Genomic DNA, 27,452 nt, shown 5'->3' with positions numbered 1-27,452 from the left:
TGGCCTCCGTCATCGATTTAGAACGGAGGGTGACGGAATACCCTACATTGAACGGTTTTGATAACTTCATACACTCGATTGAACGTTTTGCTACATTGGTACCCTTAAGTGAAAAAGCGGTATAGTTGGGTACCCTTTTGTGAAATTATCCCTTTATTTTATGTGCAAAATATGTGCATTGAAATTTGTCTTTCTCTGGAACATCAGCGAGATGCCAAACCTGCAGAGAAAAAAGCAACAGGGCAACTGCCAATGATAAGAAGTCTGGGAACTAAAGGTTTTTAACCAGCTCTAATATCAGCAGAGCCCAAATAAGAAACTAACCAGTCATTTAGAAGAACGTATATAACCAATGCAGATTTATATGAGCACCCGCAACCAATTCACAGTCCTCATTATCTAAAGTCAACTTCATCAAAGGTGCCAGCTAGTTCAATTTGTAAAGTCACACGAAGTTTTACAAGGACACCTGGGATTAAATCCCATTTTACCAAAATGTACAATTTTTTTCAGACTTAAGATGAGAGAGGCTCCCTCCTATTCTGTGGAGTTAGTTCAATTTTTTTCAGCTGTTGACAACACTTTTTAGGTATTAAGCAATCAATACTCCTTTCGCCCAATAATAAGTTGCAAAATTGCCACTGACTTCTGTCCCATAATGGTGGAGCCCACTACAAAAAATCAAATATTCAAAAATCTAAGTTTTCTTTTATCCCTGCCTTAAAATTTGTGAATTCTAGGAAAACTTCAAAAGCATGAATGATATAAGGCCAAAGCGCAAATGATATATGGGCAAAACTTGAAAAAACATATCAAAACTTAGAAACTTCAAAGCATTAAATCCCCGTACTTAAATGTGTGTGTGTGTGTTGTGTGTTTGTAAACTAGACACCCATTATAGGACAGAGCGTAAACATCTTTATTTTGTCATGGGCCACGAGCAGATGCCTGTAACAAAGACCATCCCTCACTGAAATGATTGCTGGATGCATGTTTAAAGTGCACCCAAAAAAAAACTTTTCCTAAGATGATTATTCAATAACTTTCCAAGCTAATATAACTTGGATTCGTCCCAACACTACTCAAATCATTCAGACTAGAAGATTTCCAGCTAAAACATTACCAGAATAAAATATTCAAGGTATTGAAAGTAGAGTAATCATCATCCTCTTGTAGCATTTGTCCGTATCAAAGGAAGAGGCAGAAGTCTAAAAGAACAAGACTTCCTAAATAAGTTTATGAATCAGAAAGAACTCGTGAGCTCTTTCTCAGTTGGATTTATCTTATAGTTAAGTAATAAATCTTGCATTTCAGTCTTTATAAGCTACATAACAAATTAGACTGTCCTTTTGCAGCATTAGCATGAAAGCACACGTTCCACACAGTGAGCAACTGAGCCAATTGATGTCCAGAGAACATTAAATATTATTCTTACCATAAATATATGTGTGCATGCGGGAACTTTAGATCATAACATCTGCAGAAATTTAAGCTCTTGCTTCCACTCCCACTTTCACTCTTGCTCAATGCTCTAATATCCTAATGTTAGCATTGTTCAGCTACTTATACTTTATGTGCGTCTATCCCACCATTAAATCAATATCTAAAGCATTTCACAAACTGAAAGTGGACATAATAAAAGCAGAATCCAAGAAAAATAGCCTCTTTCAGTTCTGTGCCTGGAAGAGGCTCCCCTTCCATGTCACATGGTTGATAACTTATTGACTCATTCCATTTCCCAGTCATCAATATTTTAGGTTCCTCAGCAGCATTATACACGTATCCATCCACTTCATAGCGACCAGCTCTGCAACATAGACAACTTTAAATTGGACACGACTAGAAGGAAGCAAGGGGAGTACAACTAGACATAACACAATTGCTGTGATGATTTTCTTTTTGGATATGTACTAAAAACAAGGAAAACCAGAACGACAATAAAGGAGTATAACCTCACCCCCCCCCCCCACCCCCCCTCCCCCAAAAAAAAAAAAAAATCTAGTTGACTAGAAGACTAATCGCAAGCAGCAGATCCTAGACACGAACTATGGGACTAACGGAAACTACATCGCCAAAAGCTTAGGATACGTCCCAGCAATCCAACCAAAAACTATACACTCCAATACAGCTCAGGACCTGGGGAACAAAACAAAAGGAGACCTACTCTAATGATTAAAAACATTTGTTGTGATGGTTGCTACAACTAATTCGGCAGCCTGCCAGGAGCGTGGGGAGGGGGGGTGTTAAATTGAGTGAGTGGAACAATTCAATTTATTGTAGGGATCTGCTACTGTACTCTACCTTGTATAGATTTAACAGAATGTAACAAGTAACAAAATTAAGAGAAAACAAGAACCAGAGAAATCCAAACACATTTCCAATAAGACCATCTTCATCTCAATTAATCCCAAGTCAAAGGTTCCATTGGTAAGAATGCCACCAACTTGACTGAATTATAGATCAATTAGAACACTCAAAAATCAAATATACGAATATATGTGCAATTCAAAAAATATAAAAATCAAAAGAGATATGTGGAGACAGTGGAGTACCCAAACCAGCCACATGGCTGAAAGTATAGAACGGCTTTGTCTCCTGTAGTCAAATTTGTCATAATCATCTCCCCTGGTGAATCTACCCAAGTACGGCCAAAAATCAGGTTATTAACCTTTGTAGGAGGTGGCACCAAATCTAAGACCACACCATCTCTTTTAAGAGACACACGTGTTCTGCAAACAATATAGGTGCATTAACATATAAAGGGTTGTCATCCTGAGCAAAATGAATAATAAAATAATGGTAAACAGAATCTCTTTTTCTTGTTTTTGGGTAAATATGATAAACAGATTTTTGGGAGAAAGCCAACCATATAGAACCATTGAAATACGAAGGCCCAAATATATAAAGACTCTGGAGAGATTGTCTAATCTTTAAAAAGGACTACAGCAACCTACAGTCAGTTTTTTTTTTTTTTTTTTCCAGAGCAGGGCATAATAGATTAGGTTGGAGAAAAATAGTGTTGTACATAGCCTCAATCTACCATAGAGGAAGATATTCAAGCCATGTGTTAGATAAGAAGGGACTAGCATGGGAAAAGCAAACAAACAAAAAAGCAACAGGTGATAATAACTAAATGCAGTAACCAGCTGATATAAACAATAATGGTGACTGCAAAATTAAATGACATAAAGAATTTAGAACAAAATATAACTGGAGCAAAACAACCAACTCAAAATATCAACATTATAAGAGACACAGAATAACTATGCCAACAAAAGAAAATAGTTTCACATCTCAACTTAGTATAAATAACACAAAAGATAAGAAAAAATCAGTGAGCAAAACCTTTGCCAAAAACGTCAAACATTAAATATCTCTGATAAATAATTGCGCAATATAGACAAATTTGCTTGATCAAAAGATATTAATCGATCGTAATAGAAACAAATGCTACCACCCAGCAAAAGAAATACATTCTTATTCTTACTAGCAGTCTGAATGTCAACGTAACTGGAAACCGACAGCCATAAAAAAGTTTAAAAAAAAAAAATGCAGGGAAACAAATCCACCAAAGGTTAAGGAACCCACTTAACATGAGAGAACAGAAAGTTGGAGTAGACAAGAGAAAAAGAACACCTCCTGTTTCCATCTTCCTCTCTGAGCTTCTTCCACTGCATCTTCTTTGCCTCCGTCTGGATTTATCACTTCCACCCCTTCATAACCAAGCAACCTAAAAGCAAAAGCAGATAAATACAAATGAGCCAGGTTCTTGAAATGCTCACTCCTAAATAAGCATATAATGAAAGATCCGGCACATAATTTTCGTTCATAATACCACCTTAATGAAGTAGCAGTACTCATAATCAATAGGCCACAAGCCCTCACATGAAAACGACATGATAACCAAAGTGGGACTCATGCCAAACCCATTTCTCTATTCCAACCCTAAATTTAACAAATGCCCAGATTCAGCTTCATGGGACTCATCTCAAAATTCATGTCTGTTTCAACACTAAATTTGCCAAACCCCAAACCATTTTTTTGGTGAGCAACAGAAGTAACTCTAACTTTACACCCACATTCAGCTTACTTGCCAAAATCAAGTAAAAGATCATGGCCTTCAATTGCCTCACAAGCATACTGTTAGGGAGAGAATCACCAAGGGAGACCAATAAGAGTAAGTTAATATACATATTAGGACACCACTTCTAGCTCAAAAGCCTAAGCTAATGGGCCTAAGTCCACTAATGTATATTAACTACTCTCTTTCTTTATACTTTATCAGTGCGGAACACAAACCTCAATAGTGCAGTCACAACAAATCTCCCACTCACTTGTGAGTCTCTTTTACATTGACCCAACTCTCCCCTCGTGTGAGTTCTTTACACGAGTGTCACACGTCCTCCAAGAGCAGAGCCAAACTCTTTTATCGGAGTCAAACCAAATGCGTCAAACCAAGACACCCGTATCAGCCGCAGAAGCTAACCATGGCTTTCATACCAATTAGGGAGACACTTCTAGCCAAAAGCCTAAGCTAATGAGCTTAGGTCCACCAATATATATGTTAAGTTATTAATCACACTCTTAGACTCTTTCTTTATAATTTATCAATATAGGACACAAATCTTAGAAGCACACTCACAACATACAAACCGAAACAGAGATGAGTTGTAGATATGCAAATATATATATATATATATATATATATAGTATTATAATTGAACATAATTACGAAGAAATGTAAGTGTTGATAAAATAACCTTCCCGAGAGGGGAAGGTTCTTACCGAGCGGGAGGTGTCGGATGCATCACTACCGACGAAGCTTCCTTCCTGAGATGGGTGCCCGACCGGCCGAATCCGAGTGGGAGTTGTCGGGTACTCCGATAACCGACAAGGGGTAATAATGACGGTACAGATAAAGGAGATCGGTTAGGTGGCTGAACCCCCAAAGATCCGGGATTTCCTGGTTCCCCATGCTCTGTTTGCGCACAGGGAGTCACTGTTCCCTAAAAGCCGGGATATTCCCACCTAACCTCAAGGGCAGCCGCCTATAAATAGAAAAATCCAGGTATTAAGTTTTTTTGGATACAAGTTCTAAATTCAATCTCTTTCTCTCTAAAAAATTTCCTCATCTAACTTGGGCGTCGGAGGAGGACCACTGGGGAAACCCACAGTGTGTTCTTTATATTTGCAGGCCAATCAGACACACTCACCTATAGCAGAGCTTACGTCACTGGCCGGAATCAGCATCAACAGTTTGGCGCCGTCTGTGGGAAACTCGCTCGTCGCTCTTGCGAAGCTTGCTTGCGAATCCGGAATGGTGACCATAAGGTCGGAAGCACTGAGGGGCCCGTGGGGGGACCGGATGAGAGAGCGCCAGGAGGGGGGAGAGTCTTCCTCAAGGCCGTCTCCCACACTGGAGATCCTCAATGAGAGAATAGCTCAGATGGAGAAGGAGATGTACGAGTTGGAAAAGAAGAATGCCGAATTACAGCAACACCACGGGGAAGATTCAAACTCGGCAACCCCGCAGCCTGTCGGGGGAGAAGAGCAGGGTGAGGAAATGCGACCGAGCAGTCAGGGAGAACGGAGGGAAAGAAAGAAGAACCATAATGCCGTGGATCAAAAACCCTGGAAGAACAGGACGTCGAAAAGGATGGACAAAAAGCTCAAGGAGATCATTGAGAAGCTGGAGCAGAGGTGTGACCTGCTGACGGAAGCGGCGCAGCACCAGCATAGCAGGAGCACATCTAGAGCTGGAGATCTGCTCCAGAAGTCGGCTTCCCCTTTTGCTGACCGGGTGGCCTCGTTCCGCCTCCCCGAGAAGTTTAAAGTCCCCGACATCAAGACCTACACCGGGCAGGAGGACCCGGTGGAGCATTTGGACAACTACCGCGCTCACCTCGAACTGCAGGGGACCCCTGATGAGGTGGCGTGCCGCGCCTTCCCGCTGACCTTGTCGGGAAATGCCAGAGATTGGTATAGAAGGCTTCCCCCGAAGTCCATACATAGCTTTGACGAATTCGGAAAAATGTTCGTAACTCAATTTATGGCGGGAGTTGTAAGAAGGAAGCCGGCAGGCACCTTGATGTCGATACAACAAGGGCGAGATGAGTCCCTTAAGGAGTTCCTCCAGCGCTTCAACCAAGCAAGGCTCACCACCGAGAGCCTCACCGAAGAGTTTGTGCATTCGGCACTCTATCAGGGGATCAGGAAAGATGGGCCGCTGATGGCTAACCTCGCCCGGAAGCCGACTCGTTATTTGCACGAGTTCATGGAGAGGGCAGACGAGTTTATTAACCAAGAAGAGACTCTTCGAGCGTTGCTCGGGAAAGGAACAGGCCAAACCTCTAATCAGGGGGACAAGCCGAAGAAGAAGAAGGAATTCCACAAGAAGCAGGAGGTATTGGAACCTGGGGTTAAGAAGAAATTCCAGGATTACAACTGGACTCCCCTCAACGCGCCCATCAAAGAGGTCCTAGCGGCGATTAAAGTGGATCCCATGTACGAGAAACCCGCGGAGATAGTGGGAACCCCCCACCCGAGGACCGCTGACCACTATTGCGCTTTCCATGAGTCAAAGGGGCATAGCACAGAGAATTGTAGGTCCTTGCGGGCCTTAATCGAGAAGTTTATCCAGAACGGGAAGCTAGTCCGTTTCTTGGCGGGTCAACGGGGTCCGCCAGGGTTTGATCGGAACCCCCAGCTCGAGGAACGGAGGAACCAGCCGTAGAGATATCGGGAAGAGCCCAGGGAAAGGATAGAGCGCCCCCGGGACCGTGATAGAGAGCCTAACAACCGACCGGCCGACCGAGACAAGCGAGAGAGAAGCAGGAGCCAAGCGCGACTGCCTGGTCGACAAAACCTCCGCGAGATTCATACAATATCCGGTGGTTTTGGAGGTGGAGGAGACTCAAGTGCCGCGCGTAAGGCTTATGCGAGGCACCTGAAGGAGTTCGAAATATACTCGGTCCAGAAACCGCCGAAAATGAGGAAGTATGAGGACTTACTCATTGGTTTCTCAAATGAGGACTTTGTTGGGGTCTCGCTCCCCCACTCGGACGCTCTGGTGGTGACTTTAGCCATCGCCAATCATAAGATACACAGGGTCCTTGTCGACACCGGAAGTTCTTCCGACATAATATATAAGTCAACCTTCGAGTTGATGAGCATAGGACAAGGGAAGTTGGTCCCGGTGAAGGGTCCCTTGGTCGGTTTTTCCGGGGAACAGGTCCTCCCGATCGGGTCTATTGACCTACCGGTTATGGCGGGAACTAGCCCCCAGGAGAAAACGGTTATGGTAAAATTCTTAGTTGTGGAAGGGCGGTCGGCTTACAACGTTATCCTGGGGAGGCCAGCCTTGAATGATTTGGGGGCCGTAACCTCAACTCCCCATCTGTGCATGAAGTTCCCGACTAGCTCGGGAGTCGGTGTGGTCAGAGGAGACCAGAGGGCTGCCCGCATGTGCTATATCACCACCTTGAAGGCCGGCCATGCAGAAGATGCCGCGGCAGAGGAGAAATAGCAATTACAGTCCCTGGAACCGACAGAGGACTTGGAAGAGTTCGAAGTCGGAGGTCCGGGAGAGAGAGTGAAGATTGGCTCCCAACTTCTCGAGAGACTAAAGGAGGAGATAGTCTCGTTCCTCAAAGGAAACAGAGACGTTTTCGCATGGAATCATGAAGACATGCCCGGCATCGATCCCTCGATCATCGTGCACAGGCTGAACGCGGATCCCAGCTTCAGACCCGTGAGGCAGAAGAGAAGGACCTTCGCCCCCGAGAGAAACCAGGCGGTAGCTGATGAAGTATCGAAGTTGTTGGCGGCAGGGTTCGTCCAAGAGGTTGACTATCCCGAGTGGCTCGCCAATGTCGTGTTAGTAAAGAAGTCCAATAACAAGTGGAGAATGTGCGTGGACTTCACCGACTTGAACAAGGCCTGCCCGAAGGATAGCTTTCTATTGCCTTCCAGAACCTCCTTGTCGATTCAACCTCTGGGCACCAACTCCTGAGTTTCATGAATGCGTTCTCGGGATACAACCAAATACAGATGGCGGAAGAAGATCAGGAGAAGACCTCTTTCATTACCGACCGGGGCCTGTATTGTTACAAGGTGATGCCGTTTGGGCTAAAGAACGCGGGCGCTACATATCAGAGGTTGGTGAGCAGGATGTTTGAGAAGCAAATGGGCCGGAACGTGGAAGTGTACGTTGATGACATGCTCGTGAAAAGTGTGGAGGCTCGGGATCACGTCTCCGATCTGAAGGAGACGTTCGATACGATAAGGCGTTACCGAATGAAGTTGAACCCGGCTAAGTGCGCCTTCGGGGTCTCCTCCGGTAAATTCCTCGGATATTTGGTGTCCCAGAGGGGCATAGAGGCGAACCCCAAAAAAGTCCGAGCGGTGCTGGAAATGCAACCCCCGAGAACCATGAAACAATTACAACAACTGACCGGACGGATAGCGGCCTTGAACCGATTCATTTCAAGGTCTACCGACAAGTGCCTACCTTTCTTTAAAATCTTGAAGAAGGCATTTGTGTGGGATTCGAAGTGCGAAGAGGCCTTTAGGAATCTGAAAGAGTACTGGATGAACCCCCCTCTCTTGAGTCGATTGGTGGAAGGAGAGGTCCTCTATATGTACTTGGCTGTATCACCCTCGGCGGTCTCCTCAGCTCTCGTCCGGGAGGAGAAGGGTGTGCAGAGGCCGGTGTACTTCACGAGCAGAGCACTCCGCGGAGCGGAAGAGAGATACCCAAGGATAGAAAAGTTGGCATTTGCCCCGATCGTGTCCGCTCGAAAACTGAGGCCTTACTTCCAGGCGCACGCCATCCGAGTACTAACTGAGTACCCCTTGAAGAAGGTCCTCCAGAAATCGGACCTGTCGGGTAGGCTGGTCAATTGGGCAGTGGAACTCGGGCAATTCGACATTGAGTTCCATCTGCGAGCGGCGATCAAGGGCCAAGCACTCGCCGATTTCTTCCTTGAATTTTGCAATACTCCAGAGCCCCGAGGACCCAGTGCAGCATCCACCATGGATAGTTCACGTGGATGGCTCCTCTCAGTGCCAACGCAGCGGTGTGGGAGTGATACTGGAGAGCCCGCAGAAGCAGAAGTTCCAGTATGCCATCAAATTGGACTTCGCCACGACCAATAACGAGGTGGAGTACGAAGCGGTACTGGCGGGCCTGGCAATCGCCCGGGAAGTAGGGGCCCTCGATGTCGAAATCCGGAGCGATTCACAAGTGGTCGTTGGTCAGATCTCGGGAGAATTCGCCACACAAGGAGGCCGACTGGCTAAATACTTGGAAAAAGTACATGACCTACAATCTAGTTTCAGAACTATGACGGTCACGAAGATCCCTCGCGAAAGAAATGTTCAAGCGGATGCGCTAGCTAGGGCTGGTTCCGCAACCGATCAAGAGATCGCAAAAATGAAACGGTAAGTACTGGTTCAACCCAACCCATCGATTGACGAGAGTCTACGTATGATGCAGGTGGCCCGAGAAAGGGAACCGAAACCCGAATGGGCCTCGGATGTAATTAGATACTTAAGAAGTGGGGAACTACCCAGTCATAGAGAACAGGCCCATAAAGTGAAACTGCGGGCTGCGCACTACACGATGGTGGATGACATGCTGTATAGGAGGGATACTCACACCTTCTACTGAAGTGCCTCTTGGCTCCGGAGGCCAATTATGTGCTAAGGGAAATTCATGAAGGAGTTTGCGGGAACCACTCGGGGGGAAGAATGTTGGCCATCAAGGCGGTGAGAGCCGGCTATTACTGGCCCACGATGACGCGGGACTCTATAGAATTCGTCCGGAGTTGTGATTAATGCCAGCGGTTTGCCCGGGTGATGAAGAACCCGCCTGAGAAGCTCACGTCGGTCTTGTCACCTTGGCCGTTCTCTAAGTGGGGAGTGGACTTGGTCGGTCCGATGCCATGCGGGAAGGGGAAAAAGAGGTTTTTGGTGGTGGCTGTCGACTACTTCACAAAGTGGGCGGAAGCTGAGGCCCTAGCAACCGTCACCGCTAACAATGTTATAAACTTCCTCTGGAGGTCGGTCATCTGTCGGTTCGGAATTCCTTACTCTATCGTGTCGGATAATGGAGCCCAGTTCGACGGAAAACCGTTCCGTAGCTGGTGCACCGAACTCGGCATCCGGAACCATTACTCAACACCTATGTACCCCAAGTCGAATGGCCAGGTGGAGGCTACCAACAAGACCTTGTTAGCCACATTGAAGAAGAAGTTGGATAGGCGGAAGGGACTATGGGTTGAGTATGTCCCTGAAGTTCTATGTTCATATCGCACCACGGCTAGAACCCCGACCGGAGAAACCCCATTCTCACTAGCATACGGAACCGAAGCAGTGATACCGGTGGAGATTGGGTCCCCGAGCCACAGAGTCCAACACTACGATCCGACCCAGAACGAGGAGGGGATTAGCGCATGCCTGGACTTGTTGCAGGAGCGGAGGGACAACGCGCAGGCGGTGCACGAAGCTTATAGAGCTCGGGTGGCCAGATACTACAACAAGACGGTTGATCCCAGGAAGTTCAGAGTCGGGGATTGGGTACTGAGGAAGCTGAACATAATGACGAGGGATCCGGTCGAAGGAAAGTTCAACGCCAAGTGGGAGGGACCGTACCGAGTAGTCAAATGTCACAGCAGAGGAGCCTATCACTTGGAGACCAGGGAGGGCAAGCCTGTCCCAAGGGCGTGGAATGCAGAACACTTGAAGAAATACTACATGTAATTCCAGATGAATTCCCTTTTGTTTTCCTTTTGTGAGCACGAATGTTTTAAATAGAATGTCTGGAGATGCAGAGAATTACGTGCGAATAAGTATAAATTTTTTTTTTCTTATCCTCCCTTGGATAGGGGGGTAAGTTAAAAACTTTTCGGTTACCCTCACTCAGATAAGGGGTAACTTGGCATAAAATTTTTTCTTATCCTCCCTCGGATAGAGGGGTAAGTTAAAAACTTTTCGGTTACCCTCACTCAGATAGGGGGGTAACTTGGCATAAAATTTTTTCTTATCCTCCCACGGATAGAGGGGTAAGTTAAAAACTTTTCGGTTACCCTCACTTGGATAGGGGGGTAACTTGGCATAAAATTTTTTCTTATCCTCCCTCGGATAGGTGGGTAAGTTAAAAACTTTTCGGTTACCCTCACTCGGATAGGGGGGTAACTTGGCATAAAATTTTTTCTTATCCTCCCTTGGATAGGGGGGTAAGTTAAAAACTTTTCGGTTACCCTCACTCGGATAGGGGGGTAACTTGGCATAAAATTTTTCTTATCCTCCCTCGGATAGGGGGTAAGTTAAAAACTTTTCGGTTACCCTCACTCGGATAGGGGGGTAACTTGGCATAAAATTTTTTCTTATCCTCCCTCGGATAGGGGGGTAAGTTAAAAACTTTTCGGTTACCCTCATTCGGATAGGGGGGTAACTTGGCATAAAATTTTTTCTTATCCTCCCTCGGATAGGGGGGTAAGTTAAAAATTTTTCGGTTACCCTCACTCGGATAGGGGGGTAACTTGGCATAAAATTTTTTCTTATCCTCCCTCGGATAGGGGGTAAGTTAAAAACTTTTCGGTTACCCTCACTCGGATAGGGGGGTAACTTGGCATAAAATTTTTTCTTATCCTCCCTCGGATAGGGGGTAAGTTAAAAACTTTTCGGTTACCCTCACTCGGATAGGGGGGTAACTCGGCATAGTTTAATGGAAAATAACTAAAGTAATGCAACAACTATTACCTTAGTTATTTAGGGGGGATGGAATGCAAACAACCCCTGGTATGCAATGAAGTCGGCACTAAGACACTTCCTTGTTCTCAGCAATCTCAAAAGAGAGATAAAGGAAAGAAACTTCTTTGTTCTCAGCAATCTCAAAATCCATGAATTTAATGTGCTCAAAAGAAAATAATACAAAACAAAACACACGCCTACACGCCGCTGGGATGGTCGTTCCCCGAGTCATCATCCCAGCTGGGTTCTCCAGCCGGGGCATCCTCTGGATTCGGAGCGTCTTTGCTCCAGTCGGCAACGTCGGGAAAGTACTCGATGCCGAGATCCATTAGCTTGGAATAACAGGAACTCGGAAGCGACAAGAAGTCGGAACTCACGCTCTCGTAAGGCACTTGCAGCCGATCCGAGCGGAGGATCAGAGCTCGAAAGTTCTCAAACCCGATGTGAAAGCCGAATGCCCAGGCTTTAGTCCGAAGCCAAGGGACGAAAGACAACTGCTCGGTGAGTCTCCTAACTCTGGCCTTGTAATGACGGTACTTCCTCCGGATTCGTTGGTACCAACTTTCCGTCCCCTCTAGTTTCTCGAGAGCGGATTCTGTAGAGCCCCAGATTTTAAGTAATTAAATAAATGTCTTAAATTAGAATTTAAGACTGAATGAAGTAGACTGACGGAATTATTCAGTAGACTAATTAGCATAATAATATTAATGTGTAATATTCACTGCGTGTAATATTACTGTGCAATATATATTTGGTTTATAATTTATGATGTTAAAATATTATTAAGATAATAATATTATTTATGAAACGAACCCGATTAATAATTTTAATAAGGCAGACTGTAGTAAAAAGACTACGTAAAAAAAATACCCTAAGAAGCTATTAATTATAATTATTATTACATTCTCCCTCTGCGTCATACCATACGTTGCATCCCACTGAGTTTTATTATAAACCAAAACAGTGTTCTCCAGCTAGCTTCTACTCATCACTCTCGCACTTATAAATCAGAACATTATTCCTCTGCAAATCACACGCAGCTTCCCTCCACTCATCACCATTCCATTTTTAATATTAACTCATTCTCTTCCACTCATCATCTTCACAGTTTTAAAATGACTCAGTGTCTTCAAAATACCGCATCTTCTTCAATAACACACACACACACACACACACACACATATATATATATATATATATATATATATAATGACAATTAGTCTACGTTTATATTCCTTTTTATTATAAAAATTCATATGTAGTAGCCAACTTGTTAGACATCATTATATTATTCCTTTTCCTTATTTTATCTATTCTATTTCCAGCATCTTCCATCGAGCACCTTCCTTCTCCTTTTCTTATTATTATATATTTATCATAGTGGCCAACTTGCATCATAAGGTTAGGTTTCTTTCTTTTATTTTAACTCTTCCTTCCAGCACATTATGTTTAATGATATTATATTTATAAGTGGCCGTGTCCGTTCAGCAAGAGCCCGATCTACCGAGTGTTAAGCCTCTAGAAGATGCAGCTCTTCTCAGTCCTACGCTCACAGCAGATACACAAGAGGACACACAAACTGTTGGAACCCATACCTTCCGAACCCATATCTTCCCCATGTCTGCTGCATAATAGACCACTAACATTTGTTTATTCTGTAGTGTAGACCACTAACATTTGTTTAATTCTGTAGTGCTGAACACCTCAAACACTAACATTTGCCTAGTTATTTTATTCATGTAAACACAGTATAAATCTGTGCATTGTTCACCACCGTTCATCTATCTCGGAAATACAAGTAATATACAATTGTCAACCTTCCTTTTATTTCACCGAAACCTGTGCATGAACCCGTGACCATGACTTCCGAGGCATGCAACCCACATGACCGATTGTGGAGGAACCATCGCAGACTTGAGCAGTCCAAAAACAATAACCCAGCCAGCCCAGCTCGACGATGCTAGCCCATGCAACTCAGGCAGTAACTCGTGACCCCGTTAGACCCATAGCCCGTGAAACCATGGAGACCCGAACCAATAGCATGAACCGTTGAGAAGCCAGTAGTGTACGCAAGGCAATACGGGAAGGAGAAGGGTCCGACGATGGAGACCTCTTGCCGAACTTCGACTTCACGATCGAAGAAGAGTTGACTTCTACTAACAGGACCCGGTCGGTGGTTTTGATGGTCGTGGGCAGCACTGACTTCGACGGCTCGTTCCCTCGGAAGGTGACGAGAAGCATATAGAAGAAAAATAACGCGCAGTGCAACGCTCTCTCTGATCAGGTCCACGAGGACTCCGTCTTCGTGGGCAAGATCACCCATCTATGGCCGAACCGCTTTCCCCCGCGAATCTTCACTAAGGCCACCGATACTCTCCCGTAAGTTTCCCCCTCAACCTTCTATGTAAGTGTGCGCATGAGTGAGATGAGTGTATGATACAGATGTGAGTGAACGTGAGTGAAAGACATGTGAGTGATATTTTAGTATTTGTGTGTATATTTTAATGTTAGCTATATATATATATATATATATGTATATATATAATTACCTATTGAAAATAATTTATATATGAAAAGTATATTGATATTGTTTGTATAAAAGATATGTTTAGATATTATTGCTGAAATAATATTATGTATAGTAATGATATAAATAGAATTAGGATTTATTAATAAATTGGAGTTTCCATAGTTCCATTTATAAATAAGAGTGGTTATTAATTAATAGTTTTTATATATAGTGTAGGTTTAGGTCAGCTGATGAAAATAGTATGAAAAGTTTTGTCTGTCCTAACAGTGAAGTTAGGCTTTTAAATGATTTATATAAATACGTATAACTGTGGCTAAGGATTAATATGTAAGGTTTAAATATATTAGTTTACTTTGATATGAAATTAATTATGGAAATTGAGTGTGATGTTTCACTATGGTTTCCAATATATGTTGGTTGCAATAATTGTTAGAGTTAAATATGTTTTAAATCAAATGTTTTGTTAATTGGTTTAATGCTTGGATTGATGCTCCCTAGAAATGATTAGGTCTTGTTTGGAGTTTTAGTATTTTTATGGAAATATGGATTATGGTATTAATGTTTGAAAATTAACACGTTGGATTCTAGACATGATGATTGCTTCCATTTATGTATACATGTGACTTTGGAGTTCATGTTTAGGCATGAGTTCCTAGAAGTAACGATATTGACCTTGTATGCACATGTATATGTATTTGATGCAGATGATGAATTGAGACAGCACAAAAGGACTGTAAGTATAAATTACTTACTGAGGGTAGCACTGGATTTCAATAATGTTGTGTTTATGTTTTATTTTAATTGGATGCGTGTGACTGATTATTGCATACTGTTAATAATCAACCTATTAATATTGGGCGCGACGTCTCCCAAAGGTTCAGGATGGTAAGTATGCCTGAAACCGGAAACCATAATAATCATATTGATTGGGACGGCTTTCAAAGTACTAGAGGATGGAGGTCTCCAATAGTGCGAAAATCAGTTAATTAAAATGTAATGTAGAGGGGACGGCCCTTACAAGAGAGGAGTGTAATCACTATATAAACTGTTAAACTTTGCATGAAAACTATCACTACATCATTATGTCATATCTGTTCCTTAAATAACGCATAAATCATGATGTTGTTGAATGACAGTTAGCTCACTTATGGAACTATGGGATTGTGGCGGTAACCACCTTCTCATAGATGTTTGCGCAGGTACTGAAGATTATGGAATGGATTAACTGCTAGCTTAAGAGATTTAAAGCTGTGTAGTTAGGATTTTAGTACTTGTACTCATAGATGTTTGTACTATTTGCTTGTAATATGTTTAGACATTTACTTGTAATTAATAAGTTCCATGCATGCTTTAGTGTCACATGTGACATATGTTTCTTTGTAATTAGTGTAAAGACTTTTAATGTATTTTCTAGAAGATGTCAGTTAAAGCTCTGAATATATCGTAAGGGAATTGTCCCTATCGGTAATGTTAAAAAAAAAAAAGATATTCGTATTTTTCCGCTGCCAGATTTATCAACTCTGAAAGGTTAACGATACGTGATTATCCAGATATAATCACTTACGCTCTTTTGTAAAAAGCGGGTCGTTACAGATTCTCTCTCGGCAATGGCTTGATCCCTGTCAGCCTCGGCAAGCTCTCTCTCAGAAACGGCTTTCCCCAGGGCCTCTGACACTTTCGCTTTCTCAGTTGATATATGGCCGTTATCGCTCAGGGCTTGGTCCTTGTCGGCTAAGGCTGCGTCCCTTTCCGCAAAAGCCGCATTTTTCACTACAAGAGCTGCATCCCTTTGAGCTAGGGCTGCGTCTCTCTCGGCAAGAGCGGCGCTTTTAGCGACCAGAGCCGCCTCCCTCTCAGCCAAGGCTGCATCCTTCTCAACGACCAAGGCTTCCTTAGCGAGGACCGCCGAGTTAAGGTCCGCGACAAAGATCAACTTCTCGTCCCTCATAGAATTCAGCTCCCTGGAAAGGCGCTCCACTTCGGAATGGGCGCTGACCGGCTCGCTGGGTGATGGCGCCAAACCGACGCTGGGATCTACCTCGCTTCCCCCCCCGGCCGCGGGGGTAGAGTCGGGAACACGGGCCGTGCTCGCCTCGGGAACTCTCGCCCTGGCCTGAAGAACCGCGTATCTTTCCTTCAAGTCGGCCAGTTCTTGGGTCAAGCCGGCAATGGTTTCGTCTTGAGATACCACGGTGTGCTCGAGTCGTCTGATCTGGGAACGGAGAACGGTTTCTATGTCGGGATTGGCTCTCATGTGTTCCAGGAAGTTAGACCAGGCTGCAACGGATCGGAGAGAATCCTGGATCGAAGAAAAAGGTTAGAAACGACTAAGAAAAAGAAAAGAAAAGAGAAGAAAAGACACAAGAAGAGGGTACCGCTATCTGGGACTCAACGATGTCCTGAGCAAACTTGAAAGGTGTGGTCCTACCGACGTCTTGGAAAAGACCATCGGGAAGAACGGAGGCCAGCGCTTCCAGAGGATCGCCGAGCAGACGGATGCCTAAGAAGTCAAACCCTGCCCCCGAAGTACTCGGGACAGGAGTTTCTTCCGAATTCCCGTCCGCAGCAGCATTTGCACTCGGGTCAGGGGGCGTGCATCGCTCAGACCCTTCTCCTTGGGGATCAACCTCGGCATCCGAGGTAATGTTCTCCGCTCGGGCGCCATGGGAAAGGACCTCGAGCACCTCGGCAGTTCCCTCCCCGTACGCGGGGGCATTGGGTGTAGGCGGAGATTCCCGGGAGGCCCCACTCCCCACTCGGGTCTCACCGATCGGGCTTAGGGGAGAAAGGGGCTCACCCCACCAGGTGAACTCCGGAAGTCCAAAGTCTTGAGCTGTGAGGGAGATCTCATTGAGTAAGAAGTTGTCTCCCTCTTCCACGTTAGGTCTCTTAGGGGCCCGCCTTCTTGAAGATTGTCGGCCCTGCGCTTTGTCCCGACACCCTTGCGGGGGCGCGCGGTGCCGATGAGGGTGGCTGGATGGGCCTCGGGGCTGGGACTCCTGTCGGGGACCTCAGGCGGGTCAGCCTCCCTTTGGACCTCAGCATCCGGTGTCTCCTCTCGGCAGCCCTCATTTGCTTCCTCGGACGAATCGGCCCCTGTCGCTGAAGGGGCCCATTTCTATCACTACTCCCCCGGCCTCTCGGAATAAGGGAGCCTCGGTGTCGGCGACAATCGAGGTATCGGGCCCCCGAGCCTGAGAAGCTTCCTGCGTCCTCTCTTCCCGAGGAGGGGAAGCGGTATATGCTGCCGCTCGGGAGCCCTCGGCGCAGGCGGCCCGCGAAGGTGGTTCCCGAGTCCGCGAAGTCCCTCCTTGAGTGACAGGCGGGATGGATGCCGTTGGAGCCTTGCTCTTCGTGGACTTAGGCCTCCCGGCTCGATCTAGAGGGACCTTATTCTCGGGGATCTTGTAGCCCAGGTGATCGTTCAACGACTTAGCGGTGACGATCACGTCGAAATCATTTTCCACTTTGTGGTGCCGGTTACAAAAGTCGATCATCCGGGCAACCTCCTCCTGTTCAGCATCGGAGATCTCGGGTGGGTTCGCCAGATTACCGTCCAGGGCCATCCATTCCCAGCTAATCCTTTGAGAGTCAGCAATTTGCATTGATCGGGGGCATTCCCACTCACCGGACACCCGGAAAACTTGCTTCTCCCAGTCTTTGTTATTTGAATAGACGGGTTTCAGGAAAATAAATGAAGGACCTTGTCGGGTCCGCAGCTTGACGATCCCATCGGCATCCATGCCCGGCCGGTACACATTCATAAACTGCGGAATCGACATCCGAGACCCGATCACGGTCCTCCAGAGTATGAATGACGCGAAGAGATACCTCCACGAGTTCGGAAAAATCTGACTCGGGGCAACTTTCAGGTAGAGCAGAAATTCTCGAGCAATATCGGGAAACGGGAGTCTCAAACCCGCCATGAACATCCTCTCATAGAGGGTAACGTCGCCGCCCGAGAAACGCAACGCCGATTGGTTCTGGAAATGCAGACGAACCGAGTTGCCGATGTCGTAGTTCCTGCGTAAAATCCATTCGCTCTGTACGGAGAAGATTGAGATATGACGGTCCTCAAGAGGGATGAGCACCACGGGGGGGGGGCCCCGGGAGCGACCTCATCGTGTTGCCCGGCCGCGTTCCCGGCAACCGCCCGGACAGGCACCGAAGAGGGGCTGGCTTTGCTCTTACGAGGCATACTGGAGAGGTGTCTAGTGCACCGATGAGAGAACGAGAGAAGCAAAGAGGAGAAAGGCAGAAAGAACGGAGACAACAAGTGAAATGGAAAGTAGAAGAAAGGAAGAGGCTTTTATAGGGCTCACTGTGATCGGGGATTGCCGGTACCCGCAACCTGGAAGCCCAAGCGGACCATAGTGGGAAAAACAGTTCCCACAACCGAAAATCCAATCGACTCGGTTATTAGATTCAGTTTGGATTTCGAGGCAACAACAATAATTACCATTCCGGATGTGGCAGTCGACGCGTCAGGAGCTTTAAATGCTGGCGGCGGGGCGGCAAACGCCCAAAAATTCAAAATTCAAAAATAATTATGACGCGCCTTCCTCCTCGGTAAGCGTGATCCCACGAGGCTGAGGCGTCCAGCCTCTCGGTGTCGGTAGTCGGTGTTGCCATATAAACAAAGAGGGGGAGGCTTAAAACTCTCTCGTCTCAGGGTACGAGACGAAAGACTTGGGGGGTAACTGTTGATAAAATAACCTTCCTGAGAGGGGAAGGTTCTTACCGAACGGGAGGTGTCGGATGCATCACTACCGATGAAGCCTCCTTCCTGAGATAGGTGCCCGACCGACCGAATCCGAGTGGGAGTTGTCGGGTACTCCGATAACCGACAAGGGGTAATAATGACGGTACAGATAAAGGAGATCGGTTAGGTGGCTGAACCCCCAAAGATCCGGGATTTCCTAGTTCCCCATGCTCTGTCATTAAAGAGCCCACCTGCCCATCACTGTCAAGAGTGTACTTAGGACCTGTTTGCGCACAGGGAGTCACTGTTCCCTAAAAGCCGGGATATTCCCACCTAACCTCAAGGGCAACCGCCTATAAATAGAAAAATCCAGGTATTAAGTTTTTTTGGATACAAGTTCTAAATTCAATCTCTTTCTCTCTAAAAAATTTCCTCCTCTAACTTGGGCATCGGAGGAGGACCACTGGGGAAACCCACAGTGTGTTCTTTATATTTGCAGGCCAGTCAGACACACTCACCTATAGCAGAGCTTACGTCACCGGCCGGAATCAGCATCAACAGTAAGTACCCGTTGACGGATCGGTGCATGGCGTTGCCGAACATGGACAAGCCAGAAGTCATGGCGGCGAAGAGGCCCTTACTCTGGTTCTTCTTAGGGCTACCCATCTCTCTCCAATCCAAGCTCTAATTCGAAGATCCGAAAAGGCCTACAGAGGATCGAACGAAGAGAGAAAGAGAGTGGTGAGGAAGAGCTAAAAATATAGGATTTGTGATTTCAGAGAACAGCGAGGACGGGAGGTGGAATTCGCTGGCGGTTTTAGCCGTGCGTTCGAGTCTCTCAACTCTCAATGCAACACACGTTACTTAAAAGAGAGGGTTTCGGCAGGAAATGTTTTAAAATGGGCATGTGGGGTTTCGGCGTTTGTGTGCTGTGCTATGCTGTGCTGTTCTCGATGCTGCATGGCATGTTTGCAGTCGCAGCTAGTGAGCTGAGCTTCTGAACTTGATCCGGCCTCAATGAGGCCCATGGCTTAATCAAACATTTTCTCCCTTTCTAAACACTAATTTCACGTCTTTTTTTTTAAATATATATATATATGTTAGTTACTTGAAATAAAAATAGATGTTAAAACAGTTTCTGATTTTGCGACATAAGCTCTAAAAATTGACGAAAATCTCCTTCTTCAAAATCAGAAAAGAAATAAGAGTGCTTGCTGGGAATGCTAACTACTCTCACTTCGAGCTTAAGTCAGTTTTCTAGTATAATAAGGGTATGACCTTAATAACAATATTTTCAACCTCTGAATACCTAGAGCTTGTTCTGTATGTATAATGAAGGGTTAAGACGATTAATCCTTTAAAATGAAAAAGAACATCTCTCTGATCATGGACTGTGGGTTATTGCATGTTGCGGGACGCATGCTTTCTAATAATCCGAAACGTGTGCATCCATGTCTGGATTGGAAGCAGTTTTATGAAACGTGACTTGACTTGAATTAGGCTCGGTTGACGGGCCTTTTTCTTGTAAGATAATGAGTCTCAGCTGATAAGTCTTTTCTTCATTATCTGTAGACTATGGGTAGGCTCTAGTTTGACTTTTAGGCACACTCGCTATTTGTTAAGGACATTTCGTATTCTGAGCATTATGGAGTCGGGTTTATTCGGGTCGAGTATATCGATTACTATAGGTTTACTCAGGTCGGATAGTCCACTTGAGTCCAAAACTCTTTGATGAGTCCATTTAGGCCTTGGGATGATAATTTTCCCAATAAACATGAAAAGTAACATTATATTTTTTGCAATAATAATAAAGAAGAGTATTTATTTGCTCTCAGGATCGTTGAAATATATTTTTAAAATATTATTTTTTTTGGGCATAGAATATCTTAAATAGAACAAAATATCCGTTTTTTATTTTTTTTATCCGTGTTGCAGTCAAGTGATATCTATTTTCTATACTTTCATTATTATAAAATTTTGAAAAATGCTTTTTTTTCTTCTTCTTTTTTTTTTTTTTTTTTTTTTTTTTTTTTTTTTTTTTTACATTTGATATCTTTTTTTTGGTGTTTTATAAATTTAATAGTTAATTAAAAAAAGAAATGAACTGCAAATATACAAGAGTGAATCTTACAAATTTAATAGTTAAAAAGAAATAGACCACAAATGTTAAAAGGAATATACATGTAAAAAGGTCTCTAAAATTTTTAGTATACATTTTGTATTATTCATTTAAAACAATAATTTTAAATTGTTATTATTTGTTATGAGCTTATTGTAATATTATAAATAATTGAATTATTTTATAAAAAGTAAATAAAATTTTAATCATTTGTTGATTTAGATATGCAGACTTTTTTTAGTGAATAAACATAAAATAAAATAAAATGTCATCCTACGCAGATAACGATTCTGTTGATACAGTTTCCAACATGGTGATGTGTCGGATGATGATTCGCCTGAAGATTCGTCTTGGGTGTCGACGATCCCCCTCCAATGCCTAAGTCAGATGATAGTTTGAATATAAGCAGAGTAATTTTTAGAAGCATAGAATGTACCTCTATATCTGAAGAGATTCTGGTATTTATAGAGATTGAAGAGCAATTAGGATTGTTCACGGTTTGTGAGGGGATTGGTAGTTGAGGAAGACGTGGCCTCGGGCGCACCGACATTTCGGGTTCCATAACCGCCTATTTCGGGCGCACGATCCTTTATGGGTGACATGTTGTTGGAGAAATTTCGGGCGCACAATCTAGTTATGTATCGTGCATCGTGTCCCTTCAATCTCACGGACTTGGGTGTTACAAGGTATCCGGGTCAACTACCCGAGTCGGGTGGGATCCTCGGCTCGGATGGACCCTCAGCTCGGGGTGATCTGTGGCTCGGATGAGATCCTCGACTCGGATGGATCATCAGCTCGGAATGCACCCTTGGCTTGGATAGGATCCTCGGCTCAGATGGACCCTTGGCTCGGAATGCACCCTTGGCTCTAGATGGTATCTCAGGTACTCAGGTGTTACAAGGTATCCGGGCCGACTGCCTGAGTCGGGGTGGTCGGGTCGGTTGAACTGGTTGGGCCCAAATGATTTTGATGGTCTTTGATAAACTAATATTTTCCCTAACAGTTACCCTTCAATTCTCTTATGCAAATTTTGTGCGTAAGGAAATTTATGAACAATTAAGCGGCCTTAACTTACTGCGGATTCCAAAATTAAGTCGGTGCATGTTAGCGGGAAGGTTCCAATTTTTCAATCGTTACTTCACCCGAAGAGTGTCGGTCCGGAGGCTTTTGGAAGTCATCTTTGGAAAAATCCCGCACTTTTTCAAATTCTAAATTTCAAATTTGATCTCACATTCAAAATCTCGGGTTTCGGTCAACCAAATAAGCTTTCGGTTCGGCCACGGGCCCGCATAGTCTCGGGTGCATGCCGACAACAGGTGACTTGATGGGTGTTAACTGAACTGACTGATTCCCAAAAAGGCAAAGAGCATCTTTTACGGAGCTTAATCTATCTCAGGCACAGGAGATAGTGTTGGCTGCATAACTGCATGCCGCTAAGGATGAGAAGGACCAAACTGTGGGCGGGAAGCAAGATGTAATCAAGCTGCTATAAAGTGTTGAAGACCAACATAAAAGATTTTGAAGGAGTTCCTTCCTGGTCAGTATACCTGATGAGGTGGCATCTGAACTCACCAACTGGGTCGAGGGTTCTTCTTAGACATTCCAGTGTTGGGGCGAGCGGGCCCCTAACTCTTGGCGTGGTAAATTCGTTCCCGACTTCTAGGCCCCCAACTGATAGTATTGGGAGCAATTGTGAAGAAGAATTGGACAACTTGTAAAGTGAATATTTCTCTTTGATGTATTCTAGCTACTGTTAAGACTGCTTGAGAGGAAACCGATCGGGAAAAGGAACAGGGCATAACTGGGAAGAAACCAGTTCTTCCAACCGCGGAATCCGAGCGTGCATCTGGTACAGTAGAGTCTGAGCATGCGTCCGCGGATGGAGACTCACCTGGGAGTTCCCTTTTGTAATTTTTGTTTTCGAATTTTGGTAAACTTTGAATAACTTTTCCTATCCCCCTTCCTTTGGTTGCATCTCTTCTGAGGCATGTGCTTCAAATGAGGATTGTCAAGCAACTGACCGAGGCCATAGCTCGAGAAACCGTTCTTGAAGTTCATACTGAGGGCTCTCCCAAGGCTATGCTAGATTTGAGCCCAATGATGATTTTGCCCAATTTCTGCATAGCAGAAGAAACTGCAGAGGAACATGTGTCCGCGGGGGGGGGGGGGGGGGGGGAGAGAGAACTTTAACTCTCCTCGGGAGGTTGATGGGTTGTTCATCAATCGATTGCTTCTCGTCGAGTGAAAATTGCCGCACAGAAGCGCGAGAATGCTGACAAGGAGAGTGTTGTTACCGGTGAGGCTGCAAAGAGTCCTCGGTCCGCCAGGGGGAAGCTTGTGCTTGGTTTTATAGGCCAAGCAAAGAGTGTATTCAGCCATCAGGAGTATGAATTTCCGAAGTAGCATATATCCACAAGAGATGCTCTTAGTGTCAAGCATGTCCCAAAAGAATCTTTGTTTGATGCCGAGATGAAATCTTTGTTTTCTCAGTCTTTTCGTTCGTTGTCAAGTTGGTTTTGTTGTGGGGGATCTTGAAAGTTCATAAATGTTAATCCTTCGCCGGAGGCTTGAGTGGCTGAGATGCAGGTTCGCACCCGAGGTAGAGCAGCTGAAGAAGGATGTCCAGGCTCGGGACCAAGAACTAAGTGTTCCGGTTTGATTGAGAGACTTGGGATCGGGAGCTCAAGGTTAGTTGAAAACAGCGAGTAAAATTGCAAGGCCGACATTTGACTGTGTTGTCTGAGTTATTCCAGAGGGTGTTGATTATTTGACCGTGTACCGTACAATCCGAAGAAGGTAGCTCGTATATGTGACCAAGTTGTCTTTCAAACTGGTTGTATTTGAATCATTACCGAGGAAAATAATCGGAGTGACTTGGTTGTCTTCCCGAACCAGTTGTATTTCAAATCGAGGGAGACAGAACTATGAGTTGAACCGAGTCACCCCCCGTGTTACCAAGGGACATGATCGGGTGTGTGTTCCAAGCCGGTTGTATTTCAAACCGAGGGAGACAGCACTTTGAGTTGATCTGGTTTGAGTTGAACCGAGTAACCCCCGGTGTTACCGAGGGACATGATCGGGTGTGTGTTCCGAGCCGGTTGTGTTTCAAACCGAGGGAGACAACACTTTGAGTTGATCTAGTTTGAGTTGAACCGAGTCACCCTTCGTGTTACCGAGGGACATGACCGGGTGTGTGTTCCGAGCCGGTTGTGTTTCAAACCGAGGGAGACAGCACTTTGAGTTGATCTGGTTTGAGTTGAACCGAGTCACTCCCTGTGTTACCTTTTGAGTTAATCTGGTTTGAGTTGAACCGAGTCACCCCTCGTGTTACCGAGGGACATGATCGGGTGTGTGTTCCGAGCCGGTTGTGTTTCAAACTGAGGGAGACAACACTTTGAGTTGATCTGGTTTGAGTTGAACCGAGTCACCCCCCGTGTTACCGAGGGACATGATCGGGTTTGTTGTAGGGGTTTTCTCCCCGTATGGTATGTGCCGGAGTAGGACCCCTGAAATTTGTTAGAACAGATGTATATATATTGAATAATGATTAGTTTGCGTACCTGAGTTGATAGGCTGATTTCCAAACAACTATGGTTGTTGGCGTTGCAACACAGAAATAGCACGTTGAAAGCACAATTGTTGTTGATTTGATCTGGTTTGAGTTGATCTGAGTCACCCCCCACTATTACCGAGGGACATGATCGGGTGTGTGTTTCGAGCCGGTTATGTTTCAAGCTGAGGGAGACAACACTTTGAGTTGAACCGAGTCACCCCCTGTGTTACCGAGAGACATAACCGGGGTGTGTGTTCCGAGTTGGCTGTGTTTCAAACCGAGGGAGACAACACTTTGAGTTGATTTGGTTTGAGTTGATTTGATCTGATTTGAGTTGAACCGAGTCACCCCCACTGTTACCGAGGGACATGATCGAGGTGTGTGTTCCGAGCCGGCTGTGTTTCAAACTAAGGGAAACAACACTTTGAGTTGATCTGGTTCGAGGCATACGGCGGCTCAGGGCTTATGGCAGCCTGAGGCTTTGGTGCTCGAATCATGCCGAGTCTACTCGTGGCCATGATGAGGTTTTGCTCGGGATTGCTGAGGCTTTGGTGCTCGAGTCATGCCGAGTCAACTCGAGGCATGCCGAGACTTTTGTCTTTTTCTCCTCTTGAGCTTTTCAGTGGGGTCCCTGTATTAACACATCACAAGGAGACGAATAGATAAAAAACATGAGTTTGGAAGAGATGCTTTGAGTGTTGATCGATTCTTGTGAGGCTTCTATCTGTCACCGAGAGAGACGGTGTTAAAGCTCATTTGCATGTTGCGCAAGCTCAGGGTAATGTGGCTTTTCGATGCTGTAATGTACCCCTCATCGTTGCGACATAGAATTCAAAAGGTTTTTTTTTTTTTTGGCCTGGCCATGTTTTGCTCACGAGCGAATATATTTTTTTTTTTTCTAGAATTTTTTGATCTCACTTGATAGAGTCCCTTGGCCTGAAATATTAGCCTCGCCTGTGTCTAAGCGGCACATATGTATGCATATATGTAGCAGAGTCTAGCAACTAACAATTTATTAACGCAAAGTATGGAAAATTGCACTAAGATTCAATCATGTGACTCGATATAGTTTTCTGTTTCACTTTTCTATTTCACCGGGTAGGTATCCCCAACTTTTATACTTTGTTGATTTTTAGCTAAGTATGAAAGTTTAGGATATCTGTTTTGTACTACCGGAGGAAAAGTTTATGAGTACCCCCCAATTTTTAGACTTTATGTGTAATCATTTTTGCGGTGAGAAGTTAATTTTAAATTTCATTGATCAATGCATGAGATATATATTTGACTGTCTAAAAATTTAGGAGTAGGCTATCATAAACGAAAATGCAAAGAGTGAACTTATCTCAATATTCTGATGAAGTTGTGCATTGGCGCTTCACGGAAGAGACCTTTGAAATATGCCATCAGATGTCGAATTTGAGCCTTCGGAAAATTAGACCCTCGAACAAATTGGACCCTTCGGGAAAATTGGACCTTTGGTTGGATTTAAGCCTCGATCAGATTGCTCCCTTGGCTCGGGATGTTTCCACATCTTGGAATTTATCTTAGACTCAGTTTTTATCCTCAGCTTAGATTGGAGCCTCGATTAGACCCTCGGTCAAATTGGACCTTAGGCTCGGGATGTTTCCACAGCTTGGAATGATTTTCAGCTCCGGATTGGATCCTCGGCTCGGGATGATCGGCAGCTCAGATGAGATCCTCGACTTGGAAAGAGTCTTCGGCTTGGAATGCACCCTCCGCTCCGGATGATCTGGGACTCGGATGAGATCCTCGACTCGGATGGGATCCTCGACTCGGATGAAATCTTCAACTCGGAATGCACCCTCGGGTCGGAATGCACCATCAGCTCGGAATGCACCCTCGGGTCAGAATGCACCATCGGGTCGAAATGCACCCTCGGCTCGGGGTGATCCATAGCTCAGATGGGATCCTCAACTCGGATGGAATCTTTAGCTCAAAATTCACCCTCGGGTCGGAATGAACCATCGGCTCGAGATGATCCACAGCTTAAATGGGATCCTCGGTTGTCCCAAAGTCTTGGGCATGATAGTGAATTCTCCATGGAAATGGTTTGTAGAATGAAGACAGTATTGCTTAGAATGCTTCCTTTCTACCAACATCTCCAGCAGCATCAATCTTCAGATTTCCTGGTATATACGATGAGGTCCAATACTGGTTTGATGTGCCCGGTAGTTGCACACCTTGTTGGATGGATCCATCTCGGGCTTCTGGTTTGGGCTGAAGATTCAAGACCGAACCCAGCATCCCTGGAAGTTGCAACAATGGCCAACCGGTCCAATTTAACAGGCCTCTAAAAAAGAGGAGCCTGAGGATTTTGTCATTCTCGCTTGCCCAAAATATGGTGGCTGGTGCTCGAAGTGTGCTTCTCGGAAGGGGACACTCAAACTTTTTGCTTGAACAATTTTTTTTTTTTTTTTTTTTCAAAATTTCGTTATTGGGGTAAAGGATAATATGAGTAATCAGTTGATTGATCAAGTTACCAACAAGAGGCTCTTCAATATATTCCCCAGCCAAATTATTTACTGTAACTGACGCCCAAAACAATGTGATCATTCATGAATATCGTCTCGGGCGTCAGTTTTGAACCCATTGCCTGTCGACTCCATCGTTGAAAAAGCCGGGATCAAGAGCGTTGACGTGGTGCTTGAGATTGAACCCGGTACCTCTGACATGGCCTCTCGACGGCAAGGTGGATCTAGTGATTATGGCATCGATGAGCGTAGCGGGATCGCCCACTATGTTGAGTTGGTCGATGAACTCGTGTCCATGTCTC

General features: G+C 45.0%; 1 protein-coding gene and 1 long non-coding RNA gene across 3 annotated transcripts; one reads left to right on the top strand and one right to left on the bottom strand.

Annotated features, from left to right (window-relative positions):
• Positions 1-46: 46 nt before the first annotated feature.
• LOC133878018 (oxysterol-binding protein-related protein 3C-like) lies at positions 47-19,899 on the bottom strand. Of its 2 annotated transcripts, XR_009901823.1 has the most exons (6): positions 19,555-19,899; positions 3,637-3,730; positions 2,553-2,729; positions 1,663-1,807; positions 325-671; positions 89-220 (listed from the first exon to the last, which is right to left on the bottom strand). XR_009901823.1 is itself a non-coding variant. In XM_062316497.1 (5 exons), the coding sequence occupies exons 2-5, from the start codon at positions 3,675-3,677 to the stop codon at positions 146-148; spliced, it is 438 nt and encodes a 145-aa protein (XP_062172481.1). In that variant the 5' UTR covers positions 3,678-3,730; positions 19,555-19,890; the 3' UTR covers positions 47-145. The 2 variants fall into 2 exon arrangements, 1 of the variants encoding a protein (XP_062172481.1); XM_062316497.1 differs by lacking the exon at positions 325-671 and having other exon boundaries at positions 47-220; positions 19,555-19,890.
• On the top strand, positions 13,223-15,787 carry LOC133878020 (uncharacterized). Its single transcript, XR_009901824.1, has 3 exons — positions 13,223-14,133; positions 14,989-15,017; positions 15,472-15,787. It is a non-coding gene; the product is annotated as an uncharacterized LOC133878020 (long non-coding RNA).
• Positions 19,900-27,452: the final 7,553 nt, after the last annotated feature.

The sequence above is a fragment of the Alnus glutinosa genome, chromosome 9, assembly GCF_958979055.1.
Source record: "Alnus glutinosa chromosome 9, dhAlnGlut1.1, whole genome shotgun sequence".
NCBI lineage: Eukaryota > Viridiplantae > Streptophyta > Magnoliopsida > Fagales > Betulaceae > Alnus > Alnus glutinosa.
Note: the sequence above shows the minus strand (reverse complement) of the source record. Positions and strands in the feature narration are given on the sequence as shown.

Coding starts and splice junctions, on each gene's coding strand:
- LOC133878018 (XM_062316497.1), bottom strand. CDS start 3,677: ATGCAGTGGAAGAAGCTCAGAGAGGAAGATGGAAACAGGAG. Junction 2,730..3,636: donor GAGGAAGATGGAAACAGGAG/GTGTTCTTTTTC, acceptor TATTGTTTGCAG/AACACGTGTGTCTCTTAAAA. Junction 221..1,662: donor CAGGCACAGAACTGAAAGAG/GCTATTTTTCTT, acceptor TTTTCTCTGCAG/GTTTGGCATCTCGCTGATGT.